The 26,660-nt window shown below is 41.1% G+C and overlaps 1 protein-coding gene across 1 annotated transcript in view; it reads right to left on the bottom strand.

Moving 5' to 3' along the window:
* The window catches only part of PTPRR (protein tyrosine phosphatase receptor type R), a 141,168-nt gene that overhangs the window by 41,337 nt on the left and 73,171 nt on the right, over positions 1-26,660 (bottom strand). Inside the window, exons 5-6 of the mRNA XM_056482107.1 lie at positions 19,460-19,570; positions 15,141-15,403 (exon numbers count right to left, since the gene is read on the bottom strand). Of these exons, the coding sequence (XP_056338082.1) occupies positions 15,141-15,403; positions 19,460-19,570 (374 nt within the window). The remainder of the gene's footprint in view (positions 1-15,140; positions 15,404-19,459; positions 19,571-26,660) is intronic.

Genomic DNA, 26,660 nt, shown 5'->3' with positions numbered 1-26,660 from the left:
GAGAAAATCCATGAGCTATCTGCTGAACACCATGCAGGTTGTCATATGATTTTGTTTCCCCTCATTATTTTTTCTGGCTAAATGTTCTGGATCAAACTATCGTTACACAAAGAATGTACTTTGATGCTTAACAAACTTAGGCTTAACAAACAGAGAGTATTGTTATTTGCTGTCTTTTTCTGTCTGGGATAGGCACTTTTTCCCCACTACCTATTTGCCTAAGTTGTTTGAGCTCTTAGTTTGTTTTTTTATTTTATTTTAAAATAACAAAGGCTCCATCAAAATGAAAATTTTCTTTAGGAAATAAAATATATTCATAAAAGGTAATTATTTTCCTCCTTTTAAAATCTTTGACAGAGAACATAAGGAAAGTGTCCTGACCTATTGCCTAGTCCTCTTGGGGTTTCTGTGGAAGAGCCAGCATAGTGGGAGGAGTGCCCACAAAAAGCTCGTACAAGATGCAGCCCACAGACCACAGGTGCTGTGGGCCGTTCTTCCAGCAGCTCAGGGGACATGTACAGTAGGGTGCCCTTGATGGACATCAGCACCATGGTGTGGATGCTCACGGCACGGGCAAACCTGCTCAGAGCAAAGCACAGATCACAACTTCAGCCTGAAACATCTGTTGCAGCTCTCAGGGAGTTCCCTATGAGTTTAGCAATACTTCTTCCCTCTGGAGGACAAAAATCTCCCCTCTCTGCTTAAGAATCCAGGCCCCCTTCTGCACTCCCCCAGTCCTCCTCAACAGCATCCAGAAAAATCTTTGGCTGCTCCAAACCCAAGCATCCCCCTCAAGCTGGCCCCTAGCACTAACCCAAAGTCACAGAGCTTGACAACACCATTTCTGCCCAGCAGGATGTTCTGGGGTTTCATGTCCCGGTGCAGGATGAGGTGGGAGGGCAGGGAGTAGAGAGCACAGATGAGTTGGGCAGCTATGGTCTGGACCTGTCACAGAAACAGAAGACAAACCCTGTGTCACCCCAACTCTAACCCTAACCCTAACCCGTACCCTAAACCGTACCCTAACACTAACCCTAACCCTACACCCATTCCCTAACACTAACCCGTACACTAACCCTAATCCGAACCGTAACCCTAAACTGTGTGCTAATCTTAAATATAACCCTATGCCCTAAACCTAACCCTAACCCGAACCCTAACCCTAACCCTAACTCTAACCCTAAACCTAATCCGAACCCTAACTCGTACCCTAATCCTAACCGGTACCCTAACCCTGTACCCCAATACAAACTCTAACCCGTAACCTAATCCTAACCCATACCCTAAACGTAACCCGTACACTAAACCTAACCCTAACCCTAAACCTAACCTGAACCCTAAGGAGAACCCTAAACCAAACCCTTACCCGAACCCGAACCCAAATCCTAGTCCGTACCCTAACCCCTACCCTAATACAAACTCTAACCCGTACCCTAATGCTAACCCATACACTAACGCAAACCCGTACACTAAACCTAAACCTAACCCTAACCCTAAACCTAACCCAAGACCTAACCCTAACCCTAACCCTAACCCTAACCCGAACCCTAAGGAGAACCCTAAACCTAACCCTTACCTGAACCCGAACCCAAATCCTAATCCGTACCCTAACCCCTACCCTAATACAAACTCTAACCCGTAACCTAATCCTAACCCATACACTAACGCAAAGCCGTACACTAAACCTAACCCTAACCCTAAACCTAACCCTACCCCTAAAACTAACCCGTACCCTAACCCTAACCCTAACCCATACCCTAACCCGTACCCTAACCCTAATACTAGACCTAAAATGTACCCTAAACTTAACCCTAAATCGTACCCTAACCCTAACTCAAATCCTAAGCCTAACCCCAAGCCTAAAACTAACACTAACCATAACCCAAAACCGTACCCTATCCTAAACCCTGACCCTAACCATAACCTTAACCCGAAGCCTAACCATAACCTTAATCCTAACACTAATCCTAACCCTAACCCTACCCCTAACCCTAACCCTAAACCTAACCCTATCCCTAACCTTAAGCCAAACCCTAATCCAAACCCTAACCCTAAACCAAACCTTAACCCTAACCCTAAACCTACCCCTAACCCTAACCCTAAACCTTACCCTATCCCTAACCTTAACCCAAACCCTAACCCTAACCCTAACCCTAACCCTAACCCTAACCCTAACACTAACCATAACCCTAGCCATAACCCTAACCCTAACCCTAACCCTAACCCTAACCCTAACCCTAACACTAAACCTAACAATTACCCTAGCCCTAACCCTAACCTGTACCCTATCCCTAACCCGTACCCTAAGCCTAAACCTAAGCCTAAGCCTAAACCTAACCCTAACCCTAACCCTAACCCTAAACATAACCCTAACACTAACCCTAACCCGAAACCTAACCCGTAGCCTAATCCTAACCCGTACCCTAAAGCTAACCCGTACACAAAACCTAACTGTAACACTAAACCTAACCCTTGAGCTAACCCTAACCCTAACCCTAACCCTAACCCTATCCCTAACCCTAACCCCTAACCCTAACCCTAAGCCTAAGCCTAAGCCTAACCCTAACCCTAAGCCTAAACCTGACCCTAACCCGTACCCTTACCCTAAACCTAAACATAACACTAATCGTAACCCTAATCCTAACCCTAACCCTAACCCTAAGCCTAAGCCTAAGCCTAAACCTAAACCCAAGCCTAACCCTAACCCTATCCCTAACCCATACCCTAACCCTAACCCTAACCCTAACCCTAACCCTAACCCTAACCCTAACCCTAAACCTAACCCTAACCCTAACCCCAACCCGTACCCTATCCCTAACCTTAACCCTAACCATAACCCTAACCCTAACCCTAACCCTAACCCTATCCCTAACCTGCACCCTAGCCCTAACCCTTATCTGTACCCTATCCCTAACCCTATCCAGCACCCTAACCCTAAACCTAACCCTAACCCGAACCCTGACCCTAACCCTAACCCTAACCCTAAGCCTAAGCCTAAGCCAAAGCCTAACCCTAACCCTAACCCTAACCCTAACCCTAACCCTAACCCCTAGCCATAACCCTAACCCTAACCCTAACCCTAACCCTAACCCTAAACCTAACCCTAGCCCTAACCCTAACCTGTACCCTATCCCTAACCCGTACCCTAAGCCTAAGCCCAAGCCTAAGCCTAAGTCTAAGCCTAAACCTAACCCTAACCCTAACCCTAACCCTAAACATAACCGTAACACTAACCATAACCCGAAACCTAACCCATAGCCTAATCCTAACCCGTACCCTAAAGCTAACCCGTACACTGAACCCAACCGTAACACTAAACCTAACCCTTGACCTAACCCTAACCCTAACCCTAAACATAACACTAACCCTACCCCTAACCCTAACCTTAAGCCTAAGCCTGACCCTAACCCTAACCCTTACCCTAACCCTAAACATAACACTAACCCTAACCCTAACCCTAATCCTAACCCTAACCCTAACCCTAACCCGAAGCCGAACCCTAACCCTAACCCTAACCCTAACCCTAACCCTAACCCTAACCCTAACCCTAACCCTAATCTTAACCCTAACCCTAACCCTAACCCTAACCCTAACCCTAACCCTAACCTTAACCCTAACCTTAACCCTAACCCGTACCCTAACCCTAACCCTAAGACTAACCCTAACCCTAACCATAACCCTAACCCTAACCCTAGCTCTAACCCTAACCCTAACCCGTACCCTACCGCTAAACCTAACCCTAACCCTAACCCTTACCGATACCCTAAACCGTGCCCTAACACTAACCTTAACCATAACCCTAACTTGTACCCCAACCGTAACCCTAGCTCGTACCCTAACTCTATCCCTATCCCTATCCCTATCCCTAACCGTAACCCTAACCCTAACCCTAACCGTAAGCCTAACCCTAACCCTAACCCGAATCATAACCCATACCCTTATCCTAACCCTAACCCTAACCCATACCCTAATACAAACTTTAACCCGTAACCTAATCCTAACCCTAACCCTAACCCTAACCCTAACCCTAACCCTAACACGTACCCTAATCCTAACCCGTACAATAACCCTAACCCGCCAAAGCTGTAGTGGTATTTGAGCTCTCTTTTACGTAGTGTTTTCTAGTGTTTATACTTTTCTCTCCACAGACTCTTGTCATTTGTTTTCAGTTGGAATAAAATATTATGACAAGGCATGCCTCAAAGGAGGCACTACTTCCCTTTCTGATGCCTATTGCATGTTTGAGTGGTCATTTGAAGTTGCTGTGCTCTGTTTTGCTCCTTTTATCAAATCACGATATTAACATAACAAGGAGAATTATAGATACCATAATGCTTTTGTAGCTTCTTATAGACTCCCCTGGTTAGAGAAATGAATGGAGAGTTCAAAGCCAAGGTATTTCATGAAGATAGGCACTGATTTGCAACACCATATTGGATCACTTAACCAATTAATGCTCCACTTGTCTTAGTGTGAAAATCACAAAAAGAGTTCCTGAAATGTCTTGGAAACTCAGCTAAGGTTCAAATCCCAGCCAAATGGGTACATCAGCTCGGATGTGATGGTATCAAAGCAGACAACTCTAGCAAGAGCCTGGCTGAAATGTCAGTGTCACACGAAATCAGCTCTGCCTCTGGGCAATACTTCTTTGGCTGAGCCATTCTCATGGTATACTTTGGGCACCCTCATCTCTGCTATGATGTTATTGCTTCTCTGTTTCCTGAGGCGTGTCTGATTGTCTGTATGCATTTACTACCTTGTCTGGTGTCTAGAATGTAGGTCTCTTGGATTGAGGAACATTGCATTATTGCATACATATGGAGTCTTGCACAGAGGGATCCTGATCTGTGACCAAGGCTCTCAGGTACTGAGACAATGCTAAAGAGAATGCCAGCAAGAGCTGAGAAATAGTCTGGCCTACAGATTTACATGCAGTACCCTTTGATCAAATGTGTATGTGCAAACAGGAGACATTTCTGCTAGATAACAATGTTAAGTTTTCTGTACATATTAGTTCTGACTATGCAAGAGATCTCTGCTGCATATCCAGAACTGGAATTTTCAAAAAAGAGTTAGTATAATTAGTTAACTCTCATAATTTTAAAGATTTCTCCTAGCACCACATGGAAGTAAAATTAATTGTGCTTCCACTGAAAGAAGAGATTCATGGCCTGGATGTAAGCACTGCCCAGCACATGCCTTCTTGCAATTCATAGAAAATCTTGGATATCCTACATTGCAGTTTTGGAGGCACTTTGATTTTTTTCTTTTCTTTCTTTAACTGTTTTCTCTGTCTGTTCTTAACATATTAAATTAAGGGGAACTGAAATTAGTTCAGCTTTAGGCTGCCCTGTAAAAGAAATGTCATGAACAGAGATAAATTCATTCCAAAACAAGAAGAAAGGTGAATATTTTTTTTTCATATTTTGTTTTTTTGTTTGAAGCATTAATCTATGTTTTGCTGAAACCAGTACTTGTGGGTACTAGTCAAGGGCTCAGAGATACTTCCTCCTTACAAACCAATCTCATAAAAAAGCACAGCACTTCCAACCTATCATTGTGAAAAGGTGATATATTAGATTGCAAATGTCACAGATGGACACATCCTGCTAAGGGCTGAGACGAGATGCTCAGAGCATTCAAGTCCAGCTAATGTGCATCTCCTCACTTTCCCAGATGTCCCACCCTGCCTGCACATAAGGACAGCTGGTGAAGCAGTCACAGAAACCATGCCTGGATGGTCAAGCACAGAAACAAATTAGAGGCAGAGAGGAGCTGAGGAAATCAGTCACTGGAAAGCTGCATCAGAGTTTAACCCTCTGATCCCCAAACAGCACTTAAAGACCCAAAACTGCTACTGAGAAAGACAAGGGGATCACTCACACAACTCAAACTACTCATGTGCTCAGGTCAAAACTGGTCCCTGTCAATTCCAGGCTCAAGAAGCGCTTAAATATTAACATGGATATTTTCCCCTGTGCGACTTTTGAAAAGATCAGCTGGACAAATCACTGCAAACCCACTATAACTGTCTAACAGATGGCAGCCACTGATTAATTTGTCTTAACTTAAGCCAAAAAGGAAGAAAATGTGATGGGTGGAGCCGTAAAGACAAGCACAATCAACATCCGACCAAAGAGGGTTTCCTGTCACCTTGGGAACGACACTGATTGGCACTGTGGTTTCCTGTGTACAAGCTAAAACCAGTAGCAACTGGAGTAACAAGAATAAACGCCAGATAAGGGACCTGGGAATACAATAAAATCATTATAAAATTCCTGACTAAACCCCAGAGGACAGTAAAGGCAAAACCAAGGGTAGGCATAGACTGCGTGTGCTAAACTGAGCATTCCCCTGAGCATGAGAGCAGAGGGCCATGAAGCTGCATCAGAATTATTTGTCTAAACAAGGATAGGCTAATTTGCCTAAATTAACCACTCCCAAAAGTGAGAGTCATGTGCTTTGGAAAGCTTATTTCTTTGCAAGGGAAGAAAAAAGGGATGTGGGACAATTCAAAGCAGAGATGGAAATAGGAGTGGAAAACTACCACCAACCCACACTAATCTGAAGTAATTTCAAGAAGTGCCACAGACATGGGGGAAATGGACTGTGGATGTAAGTTTGGGCAATGGTACACAATTATTTTCATTTATTTGTTTAGATTACAACTCCCTCAGAGTTTTGCTTCAAAGAGCTCTAAATACAACCAAAACAGCTTCTCATCCAGCCAGGAGTCAAATAGTTAAAATATGGATTTTAAAGGGTCTTTGTTAGGCTGGTGATTGAGTTCACTTCCTCTCCAGAGAAAGGGGACAATTCACATTCCTGCCCTCTTCCTACACTGCAGATAAGCAAAGATGTCTGTAATGGGCTGGACAGAACAGACGTTCATGCAGCTCAAAGATCTGGCACTTGCAGAAAGTTTTTAGTTACTGTGCACTCTCAGAAATGTTCCACAAATGCAGGTTGGAGGCACAGCATTATTCTCTCTCTAGTGACGAATCCATGCCAACACAGACCTCTTGGACAGTGAGCAGGAGACCCTCAAAGCTGGATCCCATCTCATGTTCCCCATTACTAGTTTCTCCCACCTCAGCAGCCCAGGTTTACTTTACTCTTCACTCAGGTTGCCTTTACTCTTCACTAGACTGCAGGTGCCAGCAACCAATGTGGCTTTCCAGCTAGTTGAGATGGCCTGAGGAGGAGGGGAGCCACAATGCAGGGCTTCAGGGAGACTCTGCACTGAAAAGACAATTACCTAAAAGGCCATAAGCAGCTCCCTACAATCAGGATTGCTCCCCTTGTATCAGCTGCTACACCCACTTCATGTGCAAGCTACATCTTGAGAAGAAAATCAGTGGCCGGAAAACAATCCCAGGCACTGAATGACAGTGCTACATATCACAGTCATTGCAGCCCTGGTTTGTTTTTAGCCTTTGACAACAAGAGCACTCCAAAGCAATTTATGGTTTGGGAATGAGCCATTCCCAGGAGGCAGTCTGTATCCAGTCCCTGCTTCTCTGGAGGCAAAGAGCTTAGCAGTATGGACACAAACCAATCTCTGCTACACAGCCTTAGTGCTATAAGTGTATTTGCGTATATCAAATTCATATGTGGATACCTCACCCCTGGAGGTGCTCATAATCAGGTTGGATGGGGTTTTGAGCAACCTGACCAAGTGGAAGGTGTCCCTGCTCTTGGCAGTGGGGCTGGAACTAGATCTTCTTCAAAGTCCTTTCCAGTCATTTTATGATTCCATGATCTTACACACCAGGATGGAATATATGTGCCCAATGAGAGAAATGTATTTTAGGTCTTCCAGAAAGTGTGTGTGTGTGTGCACATTGTAATTCTATTCTCTCATTCTTCTTAAATTATTTGAACAAATAGTAGCAAGTAGGACTTGCTCAGGTTCAAAATTTTCAGGTTAAAATTCTCAGGACCCAGGTTAAAATTCTCATCTTTGCTACATCTCTTCAGACGGACACAACATCCAGCCATCCTCAATCCAGTGGTTAGGAGTATGTCAGGAGATGTGTGTGCCATGCCCAAAGTGCTGTAAGGAGTTGGCAGAAGAGACAGATCAGAGCACAAAAATTCCTGCTTCTTAAAACTCAATTTACTGGTCCCTAGTCCTCTGCAAATTCCTTCTGATAGGATATCACCATTAAACTATTCCACAGCTTGTACTTCTGTGTTGGCACATAGCTTTGCTTTGAACAATTACACTGACATTTTCCTAAAACAATTCCTACGATTTAAATTAAGAATGCAGAAAGCATATTCAGGGCCACACAATAGGGAAAATTTATCCTCCAAATCTATGCAAAGCTATTCTATTTTAGCCAGGAAATCCAAGGCCCCTTCCTGTAAATATATTAAGTTCCCATGTTTGTGCAATAAACTACAAAATCTGGCATGTTTACAGTAACCCAACTCCAAGGTGCTACTCTCCAAGCTTTACTTGAAATTATTACTCACAATGGACAGTTTTATAAAATGATAATGGATCAGCAACACCATAACTGTATTGGCAGCAACTCTACTCTGTGATCTAAAAAATCAGAATAGAGACAGAGAGAGTTGTTTGAAATTTTTCTCATTTATTAGAGCAGAGATGTGGTTGAACAGTGATATCCTGAGGTGCAGCTGAGGTTATATAAATGAAGAAAAGAGCACATCAGGTTCTTTACCCTGACTCCAATGTTTCTTATGAGGTTTTATTCAGTATGCTGTATTGTTAAGATAATGATTAATTGTAATGAATACTGCCTTCCTAAAATCAGGGAAACAGGTATTAGAGTTAGTTTTTGTGGTATTTGTCATCCAGATGGCAATTTACAGTGTACAGAAATTGCCTAACAGGCTGAAGCTATAGTTTAATAATTTGTGTGTCTATGCAGAATGAGTAATAAAAGAATAGTTTTCAATATTAAGAAATTTTTTCCCACCTCCAAACTTGAAGCCCAAATTATATAATATTTCCTTTATAAAGGTATAAAATACAAGGTTCTTCTGAGGAAGGATGCTGAAGACAGAAAGAGAATAATAATTGCTCTCATTATTTGTTGTGTGCACCTTTTGCTAATACATTCCTGTTTAAAAACTTACCTTTTGGCACTGAGTTCCATAGACTCCTATGAGTTATCTGAATCTTTTTTTTTTTAGATTATTAAAAAAAATATTGCCTGTCTTTCCCACTAGAATATCTCTTTTTCTCATGCTATAAAGAAGTGGACAGAGATGAGCACTTAGAATTATCATGCACATTGTATTAACTTTTATTTCATTACACTTACAGGGAGCTGTACTCACTGCATGTCTACTGAGTAATTCTTAGAACTAGAGAAAGAATTCTACTGCAAATTTACTGGGATCTTCAGGATGGTAAGAGAAATCTCATTGGGTAGACTCTATTAACTGTGGCATAGGATTTTTACAGTATTGCTCTGCTTTGTGGGGAAAAGTAACATCACACAAAGTTCTCACAGTCAGAGTTCAAGCCAAATTTCCCACATCTATTAACTTTGTAGAGAGCAACAATTGATTGATTCAGACGATTGTCTCTGTACTGCTCTCTATTCTGATGCCTACTGATTTTCTGTAGAGGTTGCAGACTTGGTTGCATATTCTTTTGAATGATGCCCATGAGCAGCCCTCTCCCCTCCAAGTTTTGCTCTTGCTGGTTCTTCCCTTTCACAGAGTATCTTCTATTTTCCTGTATCACAGCAGTGCCTCCATACCATCGCATAATTATTTTATCTCACATTTTAAAAGTGTTTTTTTATTTCATTTGTCTACCAGCTTTTTCGCTTTATTTGCCAAAATTTTTTTCTATTACCATCTTTACTCTCTTGTGTACATTTACAGTGAAAAAAAATCAGCACAAGGCACATGTAAAATACTGTCTGTTCTGAATAAGTGTCCTGTATAGCCCTAGCATCCTGATATGTGAACATGAGGAAGCTCCTCCTTTTAGACAGAATAATTTTTTGGTGAATATATAATAGACTAAGAAAACACAGAGACGTGATTTTCCCCTCTGATTATTAAAATATAATAGCCAGTTTTAGGTCTTTATAGCTAGAATGGAATACAAATGCTTGAGGAAATTTTCCAAAGCACCGTTTCTTTTCAACAGACAGTAGAGAGACTTTTTCCACATTTTCTTTTCTTCCATGTGTCTTTGCACAGTAACTAATTTGAACAAAAATTCATATTATCCACTAGTTAGTTGAAATACATTTGTCTTACTCACAAATAACACTGGAACTAAAACTCACAGCTGCAGTTGCCACAGAAAATATATATCCAGTTCCAATACTGTGCTGGTGTGGTAACAATTATATTTTTATCTACCATTATTATGATTTAACTACTCACTGCTTGTAGTAAGAATTTTCAATGCTTGATATGTCAGAATGAAATCTAAAACACCACATTCCACTTCACCAGATTCTGCTTTTGGCTGGGACCGTCCGTATTAAGATGAATTTTGGGCCAACAGACAGAATGAAAGGAAACCTTACTCTGCTGGAGGAAGAAGTATATATTATTCATAGAAACCTGTAAAAGCCTAAATAGAAAAGTAAACACTGATGCAATATTCATAGTTGTGCTCACAGAAGAGAAAACAATTATTTACACCTGAGAGTCAGGCGTTGGCACAGTGATATTGTGACAGCTCATCACTGAAGACACCCACGGCAGAACAACAGCTCTCCTGCTCCTTTGGTCAGTAACAGAACACTGCGGTCACCACTGGAGAAGGTTTCTGCCACAAAGGGGCAGCACTTATGAACACACAAAAACAGGGCAACTTCAAAGCATTCTGCACTGAGTGATCCAAAGGATGCAGTGAAGAAATAGCCCTTCACTTGTCTGCCTCAGCAATTGCAGTAGAAAGGGTCAGTGCCTCTTTGTTCTGACAGCCCTCTCACCTCCACACCTTCAGTCCACTCTCTGCTCTTGGCCACCACTGTTCCACCCCTTTCCAAACAACATGCTTCATGTGAGCACACATCCCTAACCAGCACCTAGGAAAATCATAGAATCGGAGAGTAGTTTGAGTTGGAAAAGACCCTTAAAAGTCATCTAGTCCCACTCACTTTCCATGGATAAGGACAGCTTCAATTAGAATAGGTCGTTCAGAGCCCCATTCAACATGACCTCAAATGTTCAAAAACTTCTTCCTCATATCTAACCTAAATCCAGTCTCCTTCAGTTTCAAGCCATTACCCCTTGTCCTAGTGCAACACACCTTAAGAGAAAGTTTGTTTTCATCTTTCTTATAGGCCCCCTTCAAGTATCAAAAGGCTGCAGTAAGGTCTCCCCAGAGCCTTCTCTTGTCCAGCTGAGCAACTCCAGCTCTCTCAGCCTGTCCTCACAGGAGAGATGCTCCAGCCATCTGATGCTTTTCACGCCTTCCTTCTCTAGCAGGTCAGCACCCTTCTCATGCTGGAAGGCAGGACTCTGGGGGAGTCCCGTGAGAGCGGAGCACGGGAGCAGAATCGCCTGCCGGCAGCTGAGATCCGTCCGTGCGCCGCTGCCCTGCTGCAAGAGCCGCAGCGGAGCGGTGGCAGTGCTGCCTGCCGGCTCTGGGTGTCACTGTCCCCGCTCCGCGACAGCCGCGCACGGCAAGGCACCGCCACCGCCACCGCCACCGGCACATCCACCGGCACCGGCACCGGCACCGGCACCGCCACCGCCACCGCCACCACCACCGGCACCGGCACATCCACAGCCACCGGCACCGCCACCGGCACCGGCCCCGGCAGCGCCACCGCCACCGCCACCGGCACATCCACCGGCACCGCCACCGGCACCGGCACCGGCACATCCACCGCCACCGGCACCGCCACCGGCACCGGCAGCGCCACCGCCACCGCCACCGGCAGCGCCGCCTCCGCGTGCGCGGCACAGACCGCGGCATGCCACGCGTTCGGGAGCGCGAATCATCTGCGTCTTACAGAAATAGCTGAGTAAGAGCATTTCCAGATGCACGAAAAATATGTTCGCGGGCTTGGCGCTAGTATTCAGAAGCACAATACGTTTTAAGAAGCTGGACAGTCTCCCAGAAATATTTTTATCCATGCACAGTAGTTCATTAACAATTTGTTTGCCTCTGGCCAATGCTATTTCAAATAAAAATGGAAAAGTTCAGAGAGCCCGAAGCTGATGTGGTGCTTTGTGAAAACTCAGTTCCACTATATTTTTGCATTTAGATCATAGAATCACAGAATAGTTTGGGATGGAAGGGACCTTTAAAGGTCACATAGTCCCATTCCCCTGCCATGGGCAGAGACAGCTTCAATTAGATCAGGTTGCTCAGAGCCCTCTCCAGCCTGACCATGAATATTTCCAGGGATGGGGCATCTGCCAGCTCTCTGGGCACCCTGTGCCAGTGTTTTGTTCTCATTGCAAAAAAAGTTCATCCTTACATGTAATCCAAACCTACCTTTCTTTAGCTTAAAATCATTATCCCATGTCCTGTCAAGGGTAGGTTCCTCAAAACACACCTAGTGTGCAAAGCAAAGGGAGCTTGAAAGACAGGCATAGAATCATGGAATAGTTTGGTGTAGAAGGGATCTTTTAAGGTCATCTAATCAAATCCCTCTGCAATGATCACAGACATCTTCAATTACATCAGGTTGCATTATCCAACTTTTCTGTCTCATTCTTTAGAGAGGTTGACACAAACTTCCCACCTAGCTGGCTATGCACAGCTCACAATCTGCTGAAAGAGAAATAATGAACCATGGCCCAAACCAGGGACAGTTTGGTCTGGATCATATGAGGCATTTCATGACTATGGATCACTTAAGGAATCAAACCAGGGAGTAGTCTGGACAATTAGAAAATACTGCTCAGGAACCACTGTCAAGCCATGTTACCAAAGAAATCTCCATGCTAAGTTTGTCAAGGAGACCCCACAACCACCCTAGCCTGCTAAGAGCTTCTTCCCCTGGCAGAAACCATAACCAGCAGAGCAAATATTATTGAAAGGGTGCCCCAAAGCTGTGCCATGAGCAGGACAGCACCTGCAGGCTTGATTCATTCCATACTAACACAAGAAGAACTGCCATTAGACTGTTTTGAGCATGGTTTGCTTCTCCTTGCAGTGTGCAGATCCATGCTTTAAGGTCCACACCTGTAATGAGGATGGCTGAAGGCTGCCTTGTAGTGAAAGGAATTTTTGGGAAAGAAAGGTGGAGAGGAGTTTTAAACTGACCACTTACCTAGCCACTAGATAAAATCTGATGCAGAATGTGTCAGTGCACTATTTTTGCTTTCAACACTGCTGAGTGTTAGAATGCATACAAACTTGTTCATAGTAAAGGTTATAGTAAATAAATAAGGAAATATACATAATAATAGCTTTATGTCAGAGGAACAGAAGATAAACTATTCCCTAAAGTCCTCTCCCTCATATCACCAGACCTTTGTACACTGAGCTTGAAACAAACCAACATTTCTTAGGAGTGGACTTGGGCTGATAGAGTCTGTCTTAAACATGACACAAAGAGCTGCACAATGGGATATTATTACAATGGATTTAATTTTTTCACAACAGTTTAGTAGTTTTCTTTTACAGTAGACACTGAAGTGCTCAGTTTCTTCAACTTATTTTTCCTTAGTAATAACCTAAATGTCTGGTTTACTTGTCAAAGATCAGGTTTAGTTTTCTCTTTGTATCTCAGCTCTCCATTTTGACATACCTGACTCAGAACTTTGTCCTTCCTAAAGATGCAATTAGGTTTAGGATAATTAAATGCAGAGTTTCTGTGGTGGAAATTAATATCCTAAATCAATTGTTTTTACTGTTTTTGTTTGAGAAAATTGGAAGTTTCTTCTTCTTATGCACAAAATCCCTCTACAAATTCCTTTCCCTCAATCCCTCTCAACTATTCCATATACTATGTTAGGTACTAAGTATTACAAACTTAGCTAAACTAAATTAGCTATGTGATTCCCATGCTTGTGGGCTTTTTTTTCCCAAGGTCTTGTGGAATAGAGATACTATCAAAATATATTTATTTACTTCCTCCATTCATTTTTTTTTTGTTTCTGCAGTGATATCACTACATATTTTATGACAGCTCTGCCTTTAAGCCTCTTTTACTCGCAGAAGAATCAATACCCCTCCCTGAGCTCTGTCTGTCATAAATCCATTGATAAAATCTCTATCATTGAAATTCCCATGGTTCAAGCTGAATCAGGGTTACAGCTCAGCTGAGAGTCCTCACAGATGAGGCTCTGCTTGGTCTCTGCATGGCATCTGTTCTTTCATTTATCGTCTGTGCTGGGGCAGGAGAGTTCAGTTGCACAGCTGCATGCTATGTGAGCTATTCAGAGCACTGATGCTTTATGAAAGCAGCCTGCAGCCATCAGACAAGAAATTATACAGGTTTCTAACAGAGGAGAGACAGATGTCAGTGTGCATTCTCCTGTGGAAGAATAACTAGTTTTATAAAAAGAGCATTGGCCCAGTTTTCGAAAGGCACAATGAGTGGCAGGGTTTGGTGCCCAAGTATTTCTGAGGAACTTCACACAAAAGCTTGTTTCATTACTCATCACTTCTTCTTTTTTTAAAGCCTATTGACTTTGCACTGTATCCTGGCCATCATGGAAAGCTGCATTTAAGAAGAAAATCTATCTAATGGTGATAATGGAAACACTGTATGAGATTTCTAAAGGCACTTGGTGTAAACATTTCTTCTTTCATAGTTTTCCAGGTGCTAGGGACTCCCTGAGAATGAGAATGTCCTTTGCTGACAACACATAACCAGCCCTTGAACTCTTCCAGGATCTCCAGGATCAAAACAGGAAAAACTCAATGAAAAATGAAATAAATATTTCTTTGGAGTAATTGCAGGCAAAGGGAAGAATATAATCAGCAAAAAGAATGCCACTAATGCAGTTAATCTCAGCCCAAACCTGAACATTTTCATTTGACCTGAATCTTTGGTCCTATGTAAAGAAAAGGAGAGAATACCTGTGAGATAGACACACCAAAATCCCAGTTCTCAGATGTCTTGATGGCAAAGTCTCCCATTCATTGACAGAAGAGAAATGTGAAATCACGAAGCACAAGTATAACAAATGAGAATAAATCCTGAGCACACCAGGCACTATCTTACCTTTCCTGGAGTCCCACAGGTTTCATTCTGAAGGGAGATGGACTGGCACACATGGGAGGTTTGAGCTCAGGAACACATTGGCCTTGAGGGTCCACTACAACATTGATAACCTTTGGAGCCTGTTGAGGCTGGACCATGCTGTTGGTGGTCTTATACTCAGTCTGAGATGTCTGCAGGGGAAGGGGTGAGAGGTGGATCTCCTGCTTCTTTTCCTTCTCTTGCCTTAGTGACAACTGGATCTTCTCCTTTAATCTGTACAGAACCTACAGAAATAAAGAGGACAGCTCAATCTCAATTGCCTGGTAATCAAGGCAAGGAAGGTATCACAAATGCTGGATAAGATTGCTATACGTGGCTTTAATTCCTTAAAGGTAAGTCACAAGTTGTATTACACAGCATTTTCCACAACAAGATAAATATTTCCAATACATAAACCACAGAGTGTACATATGGGCAGTAGGGATTTTAACAGTTCTCACTGTGAGTCAGTACATATTTGTAATACCTGCAGTAGTATTATTAAAAGAAAATAACACAGAATGGAAATTAGTTACAGAAAACATTGTGAAGAAGGAAATACTGATAGAGTAACTTTAGAAGAAATTCTAAGCATTTTAACACAAGAGAGAACATGGCACAAAATAAAATAGATGTTTCTGACTTATCTGGATAAAATTCTCTAATTACAACGGCCTCAATTTGTTTTAGAGAAGATATTCTTAAAAGCCCTTACTTATCTGGCACAGAGCTGATGGTTGAACAGAGTAACTTGACTAGGTCACTTTGGTAATAGTAGGCTGCTATTACTCTGAAATACTCCTCCAGATAGGGATAGGCTCCAATACCCTCAGAGAAACATTAACTATTCTGAAATAAAGATGAAGTGATGAGTGGCCTCATTTATTTAACCATCTGTTCCAAAAAGTGTGCTTTACAATCACAAATAAATTGACTTCTGAACACACTGTAACACCAGGATTATCTGTCCACATATTGCTTATGAGTGTGGACATCAAATATGAGTAACAAAAGCAGAAGTTGTACTGATCTCTTTCCATCAAACTCTACACTGATGTTGCTGCACCCTGGTTTGGTGAGGGCAGGCAGGTAGCTTGTGCTCAGTAGTCACTCTAGAGGTACCCATGTAACACTTGTTCAACATGTCTTATTTCTTTGGAGTGCAATGCAAAAACCATTTCTGAGCCATAGTTGTTCCATTTTCAAAACATGCCTTACAAGCTATGAAATTTATGAGAATTGTAAATATTGCGGGTGGAGATGGAAGGCACTTACACATCTTTTTGAAGGTGTCTGCAGATACCCTTGTACTTTCCACTTTTCTGTATCTGTTCCTGTAAAGCATTTTATTTGGATCCTTGAGTAAGACAAAACCTAGACCAGAGCATTTTTTTTCTGTGCAAGTCAGAGGTTCTTTGACAGCTGCTGCCCTGCTAGCACCACAAAAAGATCTATCACTCCATAGCTTTCCAGTGATGACTGGATATATCTAATGGGTTTGTTTGTTCAAGGATTAGCATTAGAGGTTTAGCTAGGAACTGACCTAATGCTGTTAGCAATACACACATTAAACAAGACTTAGCTAGGTAAACCATCTGTTCATTCTGAAGGGTTTAGAATTGCATGGATAAGATCTCTTTGCCATAATTTTGCAGAAAAAGCAGCCCTACTGTGAAGCAAGGGCACTGATACCAGTAAAGAGAAAAGAGAGAATTGAAATATTTTAACTCCAGTGAATGCTTTCATCTAATTTGTTTCTGGTAACCAGCAGATAAATAGCTCAAGATATTCATGGCCATGACAATGCTCACCATACCTTCTTGTCACTAATATATTTTGATGTAGTTTCACTCTTTGGGGCCCAAGGAATTATGGTTTTGACTTCTAAAATGTGGACAAGTATTATTTCATATACTACTTGATAATCTATTATTAGACCCTAGGAAAAAAGAGATAGCTTGACCCTAGCAGAAATTGAAAAAAACTAACAAACAACTTTTGATCTAAGTACTAACACTTTTCCTCAGAAAGTGTTACAGGGGTATAACAGTTTTAATGAATTCTAGGTAAAGTAAAAAAAAACCAGAAATGGCCAAAAATATTGTGATCAACCCAGTCTGCCACTCTGAAACATTAAATGGGATAAAAACAAACATGAGCTGTTTGTTAGCTTTACAGATTGCATATACCCCATGTATTATCAGATCCTGGCAAAATCTGAGACAATGTCCATTTGCACAGTCTAAACAGTAGTACACATAAAGATACAGGTTGGACCTGGGAGGAACAGAAAGGGGAATGCCTGCAGAAAAGACCACAGCATAATAGCAATTCCATCTGGAAGGAATTCAAGGAGTCTGCCAGTATTGACCTCCACCCTAACTTCAGATCAGCTACACCCAAACTATTTCTGGCAGATATTTGCCTGAAATCTTAGTGGGTGAAACTCCCAAGCTTCTGCAAGCAATGCAATCCAGGGTCTAGTGACATATACAATAGCAAAGATCTTTCTAATGAATCAGCTAAATTACCCCATGAAAAATTTTCTTATTTTCCAATTCCCAATGGAGAAAGTATTATCTTCTTACAGCCTTTGAAATCTTCCCATGTTTGAGAACTATCATGTTTCTGCTTGCTCCTTCTCTCTGTCATAAAGAAACCAAATTATTTCATGTCCTCTGTGCCTCTGATCACTCTCGCATCTCTTTCCTCCTGTAATTGCCTGAAATTTTTCACAAATGTGGTAGAGAGAGACAATACAAAATGAGTAAGACATGATACTACAACCAAATAATTACCATAGTGGAATTCAGATCTTAGAGATCATATCCTCATTTATATATCCCTGGGTAAGAAATGTATTTTTTGCAACATTTATGTTGCTTATCTGCTTATCTACTTCTGTGATACTGTTCTGTGATACTGCTGGAACCTTTTCTACAGAACTGTGATTTTGCAACATATTTCATACATTGTATTGGTGCACATGATTACAGCTCTTGGCTCTCTCTGCCAAGCAGCATTCTTGTTCTTTCCCATCTTTTCTCGGGCACCTTAAGAATATTTGAAGTTCTGATACTGTCATACAGAATGTTTACAATTTCCAGTATAGTCAATTCATTTCAGATCATTAATGAAAATATGTGTGGTACCAGGACAAGGACAGCCAGTATTTTCTATACCCTTCCAGTAAAATAGTGAGTAATGACTAAAATATCTCTTCTTCAAAGCAGACAGCAGAGAAGAAGAGGTTTCTAGAGTTATCCTCTTCTTTTTGAATGAAATGGAATAAAGAGATGGAGACAATATGAAGAAATTAAATAAAGCAACAATTTCCTATGATAAAATAAGTGTTTTTCAAATCTTAAGGAGACTTTAAAAGTTAAATAACATTTTGTTACAAATTTTTGTGAATATTTGTATAAATGTGAACACTTTTAAATAACTTCAGATTAAACATGCTTTCTGTCTTAAGGTTGTAATAGGTTAAAGAAAATTAAATATGTTTGAGAGCAAAATATGTCAAAAGATTCCAAGATACTGTGTGTTCATAAATGCTGATAATTGTCAGAGAATTCCGTTAACACTTATATGTATGCACGACAGAAGTATCACACAAATTAATGAAGGAAAACATAGAAGATACAACATTGGACAAAAATGCAAAGATTGCCCTACAAAAGTCAGTGGTGGTGTAGTGTTGTTCATCTTCTGTGTGACCATTGCACATCTCATATTCAACATATTAGAACTGTGCCTAATGCTCAGAACCTGGCCACTGAACTCATACAATGTAATGGTAAAGTTGCTCAAAAATATGATTACTCTTTCAGGTATTTACTAGTTATTTCAGTTTAAAATGTGTGTATTTGATACAAAATACCAACACACACTCTAACAACTGTGCACTGACAACAGTCTGTCAATGTGGTGGTGCTTTTGCTATCTAATTAAACTGAAATAAAGGCAGGTAAGAGGACTTCAGGGATCCTGGTACCTAAGAAGGTTGTGAAGTCATCACTCATATCCCTACACAGTTACCCTATAGATTTAAGAACCTGCTATTTATTTCTTCAGCTTCGTTCTAGCTACATTCTTCATTCAACTCAAAATACATCAAGAAATGTGATTCTTCAAACTTTGGTTTCCCAGCATTATGAGAGTAACCAATTCTTACCTTAGAGCTGAGTTTGTAATAGCCTTGAGAAAACACCTGCCATGTAAAGAATGCGTGACCCTACCATTCAGACTAAGAAAAGCATGAAATAAAAAAACAAAATAAAGGTAAAAGGGAAACTTACCATTAAACAAGTCACTAGAATGACAAAGATGCTGAGAAATATGACAACTGCATAAAATCCTTCTTTGCTCCAGATTTTGTCGGCTTCATGCTGGCCTTGCAAAACATTTTTCTTTTTTAAGCAAAGAAACAGAAAGAGAAAAAAAAGTTATGGAGTAACATGTGCAGATTGAATAGCCCTCATTGGGCATTAATGACTCTCCCCAGCTTTGTCAGCATTGAAATTCCACAGCACATGGCATAGCTCTGAAGGCTGCTCTTGGCACCCCTGCCCATGCCAGCCCACGGAGCAGGACCACCATGCTCCCAGCGCTGCACAGGCCCTCTGTGGCTGCTGACAGAACTCTCCTCCACCCCAGGCTGCTTGAAGGTAAAGCAAACAAGACCCAGCACCTTTCTTGGAAACCACCTGGCTCGTCATGTCAAAGGGAAGTGCTGGCCCTGCCTCTTTCTTTGCAGTGCTTATCTCCAGCCCCAGCACCCACACCCTGCCCGCTGTTTACACCTGACACGGAGCAAAGAGCAGCTGACTTGCTGGTTTCTTCATGAGCTGGGAAGCCCTCACACTGTCACCTCTAGAGTACACACACACACACCTAAAAAATGTTGATTTTGCTGAAAATAATCTCATTATCTATCTATCTATAATTCTGATTGTGCTTAACCTCATTATCTTTGACTTCCTGCTGATAGAACATTTCTGAAACAGCTGTGCACACTAGAATTTCCAGAACTCCTGGGGAATTCCTGGGGATTATGAAATAATAATGATTGTAAAAGCATTTATTTTTGTCTTTATTGCAGCACTGGGACTTGGTTGGACTATGAAATTACCAGAATTTCACTGTATTTTCAAACAGAGATTTCATAGCAGAAACAAAGTACGTCTGTACCCTTGGTCTAACTGCAATATATTATTTAGAATAAAGTATGTTGTCTAATGTTTCTGGGACCACAGTTCAGTAGACATTGCCCTTCCAATTTTCAACTACTTGTTTTTATTTTCTTAATTGTGTCTTTTCAGTAGAATTCTCAGACTGAGTAAAACCAACATTCTAAAATTCTGGTTTCCATTGTAAATGGTCAAAGTCTTCATGTTTCTGCCTCACTGAAATTCTCTAATGGCTTTAAATAAACCTTGTTTAACTACTAAGTTGTCTTCCCATCCCAACGTGGCCTTTTTTCCTCTCTAGGGATGTTGTGTAGGAGGACTGGCAGTTTATCACAGAGGATAGAGTTCCTCCATACAAAGATGAGTGGCTGCTCAATGGGCTTGTATAACTGCAGAGATGCTCTAACACTTTACATGGGTACATCATGCCCTGGGGTCTGCTTAGCCACCCATTAGCCTGCTCTTTTACACAGCTAATGTACCAAGCCAACTTTGTCTTCCAAAAAGGCAAAGCCTCCCAAAACCAAACCTCTTCAGCCTCCCAAACACAGAAAGTCTGGATGATGGTGAAGTAATGTGGGAAAGCTTCCTGAGGAGGAGGATGATGGTCTGAGGAAGAGAATAAGCTGACAATTCACAGACACAATTGCCATAAAATGCAAACATTTAGAGAGGAATTTGGTACATGGCTAATTTACAGAGACTCACTTGCTTGAAGACATGCTGGTATATAACTGGGAGTCGACAGTTTTAGAACTGAAAATATAATAAAGAATTTTCTTTGGAAGTAATAGTCCTGGGGGCCAGCATGGAAATTCTTCAGCACAGCTACAGAAACCCATCTCTCGTAAAATTAGTATACGTATACTTGTGTCTGTGTGTAATCATGCATCGTTTCACAGTCTCAGCTTTAAAATGTTGCAAGTATTGACAATTTTAAAAAGGTTATAAAGTGTCAGTTTGATGTTTACTCAGCAACTTAAAACCCAGGGCTTTCAAAGAGAAGCTGGAAATCTTGCCAAATATTTCCGCAAAAATTGTTCCTAGACATATTTAAACACTGCTGCCACTGTAGTGGAGTACAGCTCTCTGTATCTGCTACATCAGCTCAGCAAGGTCATTCTGCTGTGCTCATGGCACAGGACTTGGGTCCCAGTACCAGCTCAGAGCCCAAAGCTGCAGCTGCTCCACATCCAAGACTGCTCCTGGTGAGCTCCACAGGAATCCCATAGTGACAGCAGCAGCTGCAGCTGTGGCCTATTAGCTATAAACTTAATGCTTGACCCTGAGTGGGTTACCTGATGGCTTTCCGGTGTTTCATATCTCTCAGGAGGAAATTCAGATAAAAAGCAGGAGCTAAAGGAGAATTGGCTGTGCTGACCTTTTGTAAGTGAGTAAATGGGGTGGTTTAATACCTCTTCACTGAAAGGACAAATACACCAAAATGTAAATGAAGAGCTAATAGGATTTTTAGTCACAGTGGATGAAAGACTTAACTAAACTTTAATTATTGTCACAAAACTTTAAAAATATTTTATAATAGAGTTCATACACATACCAGAGTGAAGAGAATAAAAGAAGAGAAGACTTTAGAGAATTAATTTCTGTGATGTCTGTCTAGTGCTATATGTGTACAGGACATGTCTTTGCCTAATTTGTCCTTCTAACAATAATGGTCAAAGAATAATAATAAATGCTGTAAAAAAGGGTAAAAAACATGTACCACAACTTGAACTTACTTGACACAGCATTTTGAAACAGTTTAGTAGTACCTTCACCTGCTCAAGGGAATCTCTCTCCCAGATCTAATTGGCGGAGAGCAAAATCATTGCTTAAGCTGCTTTCTAATGACAGACGAAGCTGTGAGCCCCAGTAACTGAGTCATCTCACACCCATGATCAGGAACTGTTTTTCAAAACATCAGTGTTGCTCATTCAGAACTTTGTTCCTTTCTCTGGGAAAACTGATAAGAGGGATAGCAACTGCCACGCTCACTACAAATTGCTGACACCCAGGAAAAAAGCCAATAGGATGGCCAAATGCAACACAAAAATGAGAGGATTCTTGTCCTTCAGATGGTTTTTGAGGAATAGGTTGGAGGATATATTCAGACTAATTTGCAAAGATCTGCAGCTAATAAAGGTGGGGGTATATCAGAGCAGATGGAGTGGCAAGAGGATTCTAGTAGCTCAAGGAGCATCAGATCCTAGAGCAAATAAGGAGGAAGGCATAATTTCCTAGTATTTCCATCCCCTAACAAGTCTCCAATAAGGTGAGTTTTTCAGGCAGAATGAACCAGGTTAATTTAAGCTGTTTGAATTCAGCATAATTCAATGTGCAGAATAATCAAATGTATTCTTACAGTGCCATTCAATCACAAACCTTGCTGAGGAGTACCCTGCACACAAGGGTATCTGCTGAGCTGGAACAAATGTATTTTTTCTAAACAATTTTTATAAACTTTTTTTTAAAGATGCTAAAAATCTACTCTGGCTTTTCTGGCCTTATTATGGAAAAATAGTGGAATATTTCTACAAGCAAGTAAATGAGCAGCCAGCTTTTGATAATAACTAGAGAGACATTGACCAGAAACAGTCACTGTAAAATCTGTGACTGAAAGTTTCTGCTGCAGCATCAGGACCTGCCAGAAAAGGTAAATTTTCAGTGGAAAACTGGCAAATTTGCAAATTGGGTCAGTTAACCCCAGTTAGTCCCTTGGGCTGGAACACTAAAGAGAGCATAGCAAGCTGTAGTTCTGAGCTCAGAGAAAAGCTTATAGGGAGCTGGGGGTAAAATTCAAGATCAAAAAGGGTTCATGGAAGTTCACACTGAATAGCTTTGTTTTCTCTGCTATTTTAACTATGTTAGCTAAGGCACATTAGGAAGGGCTGCCAGGAAATCACTTCCACCCCCAGAGAAAACAAGTAGGAATGTGTGTGACCTCTCAGGCTCACAGGACACTGGATAATAGCATGTAACCATGTCTCCCATGACAAAGTCTCCCCAAAAGCTCCACCTCAGGCACATGTGTGATGAAGTGCTGTGATTCCTCATCCACCCTGGCAGCCTGCAGGGCTCCTGCTCCTGTTGGACACTCTGGGTGCAGCTGTGCAGGTGTTACACTCCACTGCCCTGCCTGATCACAGGAGCATGTCCTTGTGCTCTGCTTTGCTCCCAGGAGCCTCTGTCAGTCCAGGCTGCTGTAATTTCTAAGATATTGGTTTTGATCACTTGACCTTACAGCAGCTTCGCTTCTTTAAGTACATGATTGCCTCCTTTGATTTCTTCTCTAATATGTTAATATCACACACTTCAAAGGCAACCTTTTTGTGTAAGGAGGCTGCAATGCTGCATTTTGGGATTGCATAATATTGGCATGAGCTCTGGAAATTTCTCCTCCAGTGACACATTTCTAGATGGCAGTTAGCTTAGCTCTCAAAACATAGTGACCCTTATTTTATTTACTGCACATTTAGTTATTTTGTCGTTCAAAACCTCTTCAAGTTCTCTTCTAGTAAATTTTGAAATCCAGTAGTATTTTATTTTAATCCAAGCAATTTAAAGACATTAGGAATCCAGGATTCCCACACTATAATAACACAGACTGCCTAAGTCATTGAATTTAGTACTACCATCAATTTGGTACTTTGTTCTGAAGAAGTCTGCTCCTGACTCTGGTACATCCCATGGAGTAGAACTCAATCTGAAATCCCACTTCAGACACAAACTTTAGACCACAATAAAAGAGCAAATGCTACAACTACAATAAGCTATTGGAAAATCAAGAAGATATGAAAGGTACAGACATTGTCTTGGACCCTTTAAATGGCAAAGACTCCTTTAAATTTACCCATTCCCACTGGTGCATATCTCATTCTACACCAGGCAGTAAAGAACTCTAGGGGTTCCTACAGCAAAGACACATAGGGAAACTGCTCTTTTAGCTACTGCAGAATAAGAAACTGAGATATAATTTTGAGACAGGCAATTTACTTGAAAATAGATCAACCAGTGATCAATGCATCAGCAGATGTGAACAAGCAAGTTATTTCTGTAATGAATGGAAATGTAGTTCCAGGTGCTGATATCCACTGGGACTTTTGCTGTTTATGGTATATTATGGGCTGAGATTTTGAGCAGAGCAGTTTTCCATGTGGGTTTTCCTACATTGGTAAAATTTCTTTGGACAGGCTGATCCCCCACAGCATTTATCCTCTGGGGGTCTAGTTTACACTAAACTTTTTTAAAAAGGGTCAACCAAGCAATCTCAGGAGAGGTGTCTCACAGATGGGATGAGCTGCCTGTCAAACATATCTCTTCTTGTTTACCATAGAGAGAGACCCAGCAGACTTTCAAGCCTTAGGCAGGTCTTATTGAAATCCAGCTGAAAAAGGAGACAAATTCCAGCCCTAACACCTCTGTGTCAGCCACCCACCTAGAAAGATGATGATCCCTTTGTCCACAGATACACTGATAATACACATGCAATAGTGGCTGTGAAACATTCATACTTTTGGCAGAAGAGTGAACAATTTTAGCTCATGATTTAATCAGGATTTATTGCTCAGGAGTACCCACACAGAGCATTTTACAATGGGTAAAATAATGCATCAAAGCTATGTAAGGCTTTGTATAACTGTAATCTTCCTTCAAAGGTTTGCCTGTTTTGTTTCAGTTTGCTGTTACTTTGTTTGGAACAATTTTTTTCCAGAAAGAAAACACAAATATCTGAGCACTCCACATTATTGAAATGTCTCTAACTCAAGATGAGCTCTTGAGTTCAATGCTTGGTTTTCTTCCAGCATCTCTTCATAGCTTGATGACATTTCTCTGTTCATCTATTATTCATATAAGTTCTTTCCCCATGTTTACCTGAAGTGTTATTTGTAACTGAAGTACTAGGAATAGATAATTGCTTCTGTCCCAACCATCAGACTCATGTGCTTCAGATACAAAGGAAATTCTGATCTAAAGGAAGCTTCACTTAAGTTGCTGTTGGGTGATATAAAGTCTTGATATGACATTTGGAAACCACTGCTTTGCTATATTTTATATTAGAACAGCTAAAACTTGAGAATCTGAATTTTGATAGTGGCAGGATGCTGTAGTAGAACATGAATTGGCCTTGTTTTATATTTCTTCTTTTTTTTTTTTTTTTTTTTTTTTTTTTGTAACAAAGACATCTAGATTCTTAGAATACTTAAAATAAGCAAAACAGTTTCTAATCAGTAGAAACACAGGTAGGCATAACAACCTAATGGTTCAAACAATGTCTCAAACACAGCTTTGGATATGAAAAACCCCAGGAACTTTTTACCCATAGAGGGAAACACAGCTCACCAGAGTATTTAATTCTTTTCCCACTTTTTTTTTGGATATGGGGACCTCCTCTGCCAAACTGGGAGTTTCCACCGAAAATCTTGATTCTTGACAACATGATTGTAGGGGTTTGGCCCCAAACTATATTCTGAGGGTCTTTATATGTATGTAAGGGCTTCAGGTAAGACGTGAAATAAAATGCAGTGTCATATGGCCATGTCCAAGCTCACTTGCTTTTTACCCTTAAAGCTTTTGCTTTTTTTCATTTTCTGGACACTCTTTAAATGGTAGTACAATTAGATATACATCTCACTGATAATATCTCAGACAAGCTGTGCAGGTGACAATGTAATCTCTGCTTTGAAATGGATTTTTTTTCCAAAAATGAACGAAGTCATACAAATAATAGCTGCAAGTTTTATTTTTACCCTCTTTTTGGAGCACATAAAGAAAATAAATCTCTTGCCAATATTGAAAATATATGGGTGTAATGTACAGATTCACTTTTTCAAAATCATGTCAGATAAAAGTTACATGGGTCGTAATGATGACACCTAATATCTGCAATCCATTTATCTCCCTGTTGAAATTGTTATATCTTCCTATATCCTTTAATAGACTGGAATTCCTTATGTCCACTTTCTTTAAGGCAATTAGTGCATGCTTAGTATCTAAACTCTGATTTCAATGGTATCTCATCTGTGTGAGGAGGACCCAGATACTAAAGAATAAATAGCCTAATAAAGCATTACTAAAGCAACTTAACAGAGTTAGTTGGATGGGGCTCTGAGCAATCTGGTCTAGTAAAAGGTGCAACAGTCCATGGCAGAGGCATTGGAAGTAGGAGATCTTTAAAGTCCTTTCCAAGCCAGGGTATTCTAGGATTCTGTGATAGTTGCCTTATGGTAGTGATGCTATCTTAGACTGTACATTTACTGCCTCATGCTTGAGAACCTCAGTTGGGAAACTACCAAGCATGCAAGTGCCTAAT

The sequence above is a fragment of the Oenanthe melanoleuca genome, chromosome 1A (genome assembly GCF_029582105.1).
Source record: "Oenanthe melanoleuca isolate GR-GAL-2019-014 chromosome 1A, OMel1.0, whole genome shotgun sequence".
Taxonomy (NCBI): Eukaryota; Metazoa; Chordata; class Aves; order Passeriformes; family Muscicapidae; genus Oenanthe; species Oenanthe melanoleuca.
Note: the sequence above shows the minus strand (reverse complement) of the source record. Positions and strands in the feature narration are given on the sequence as shown.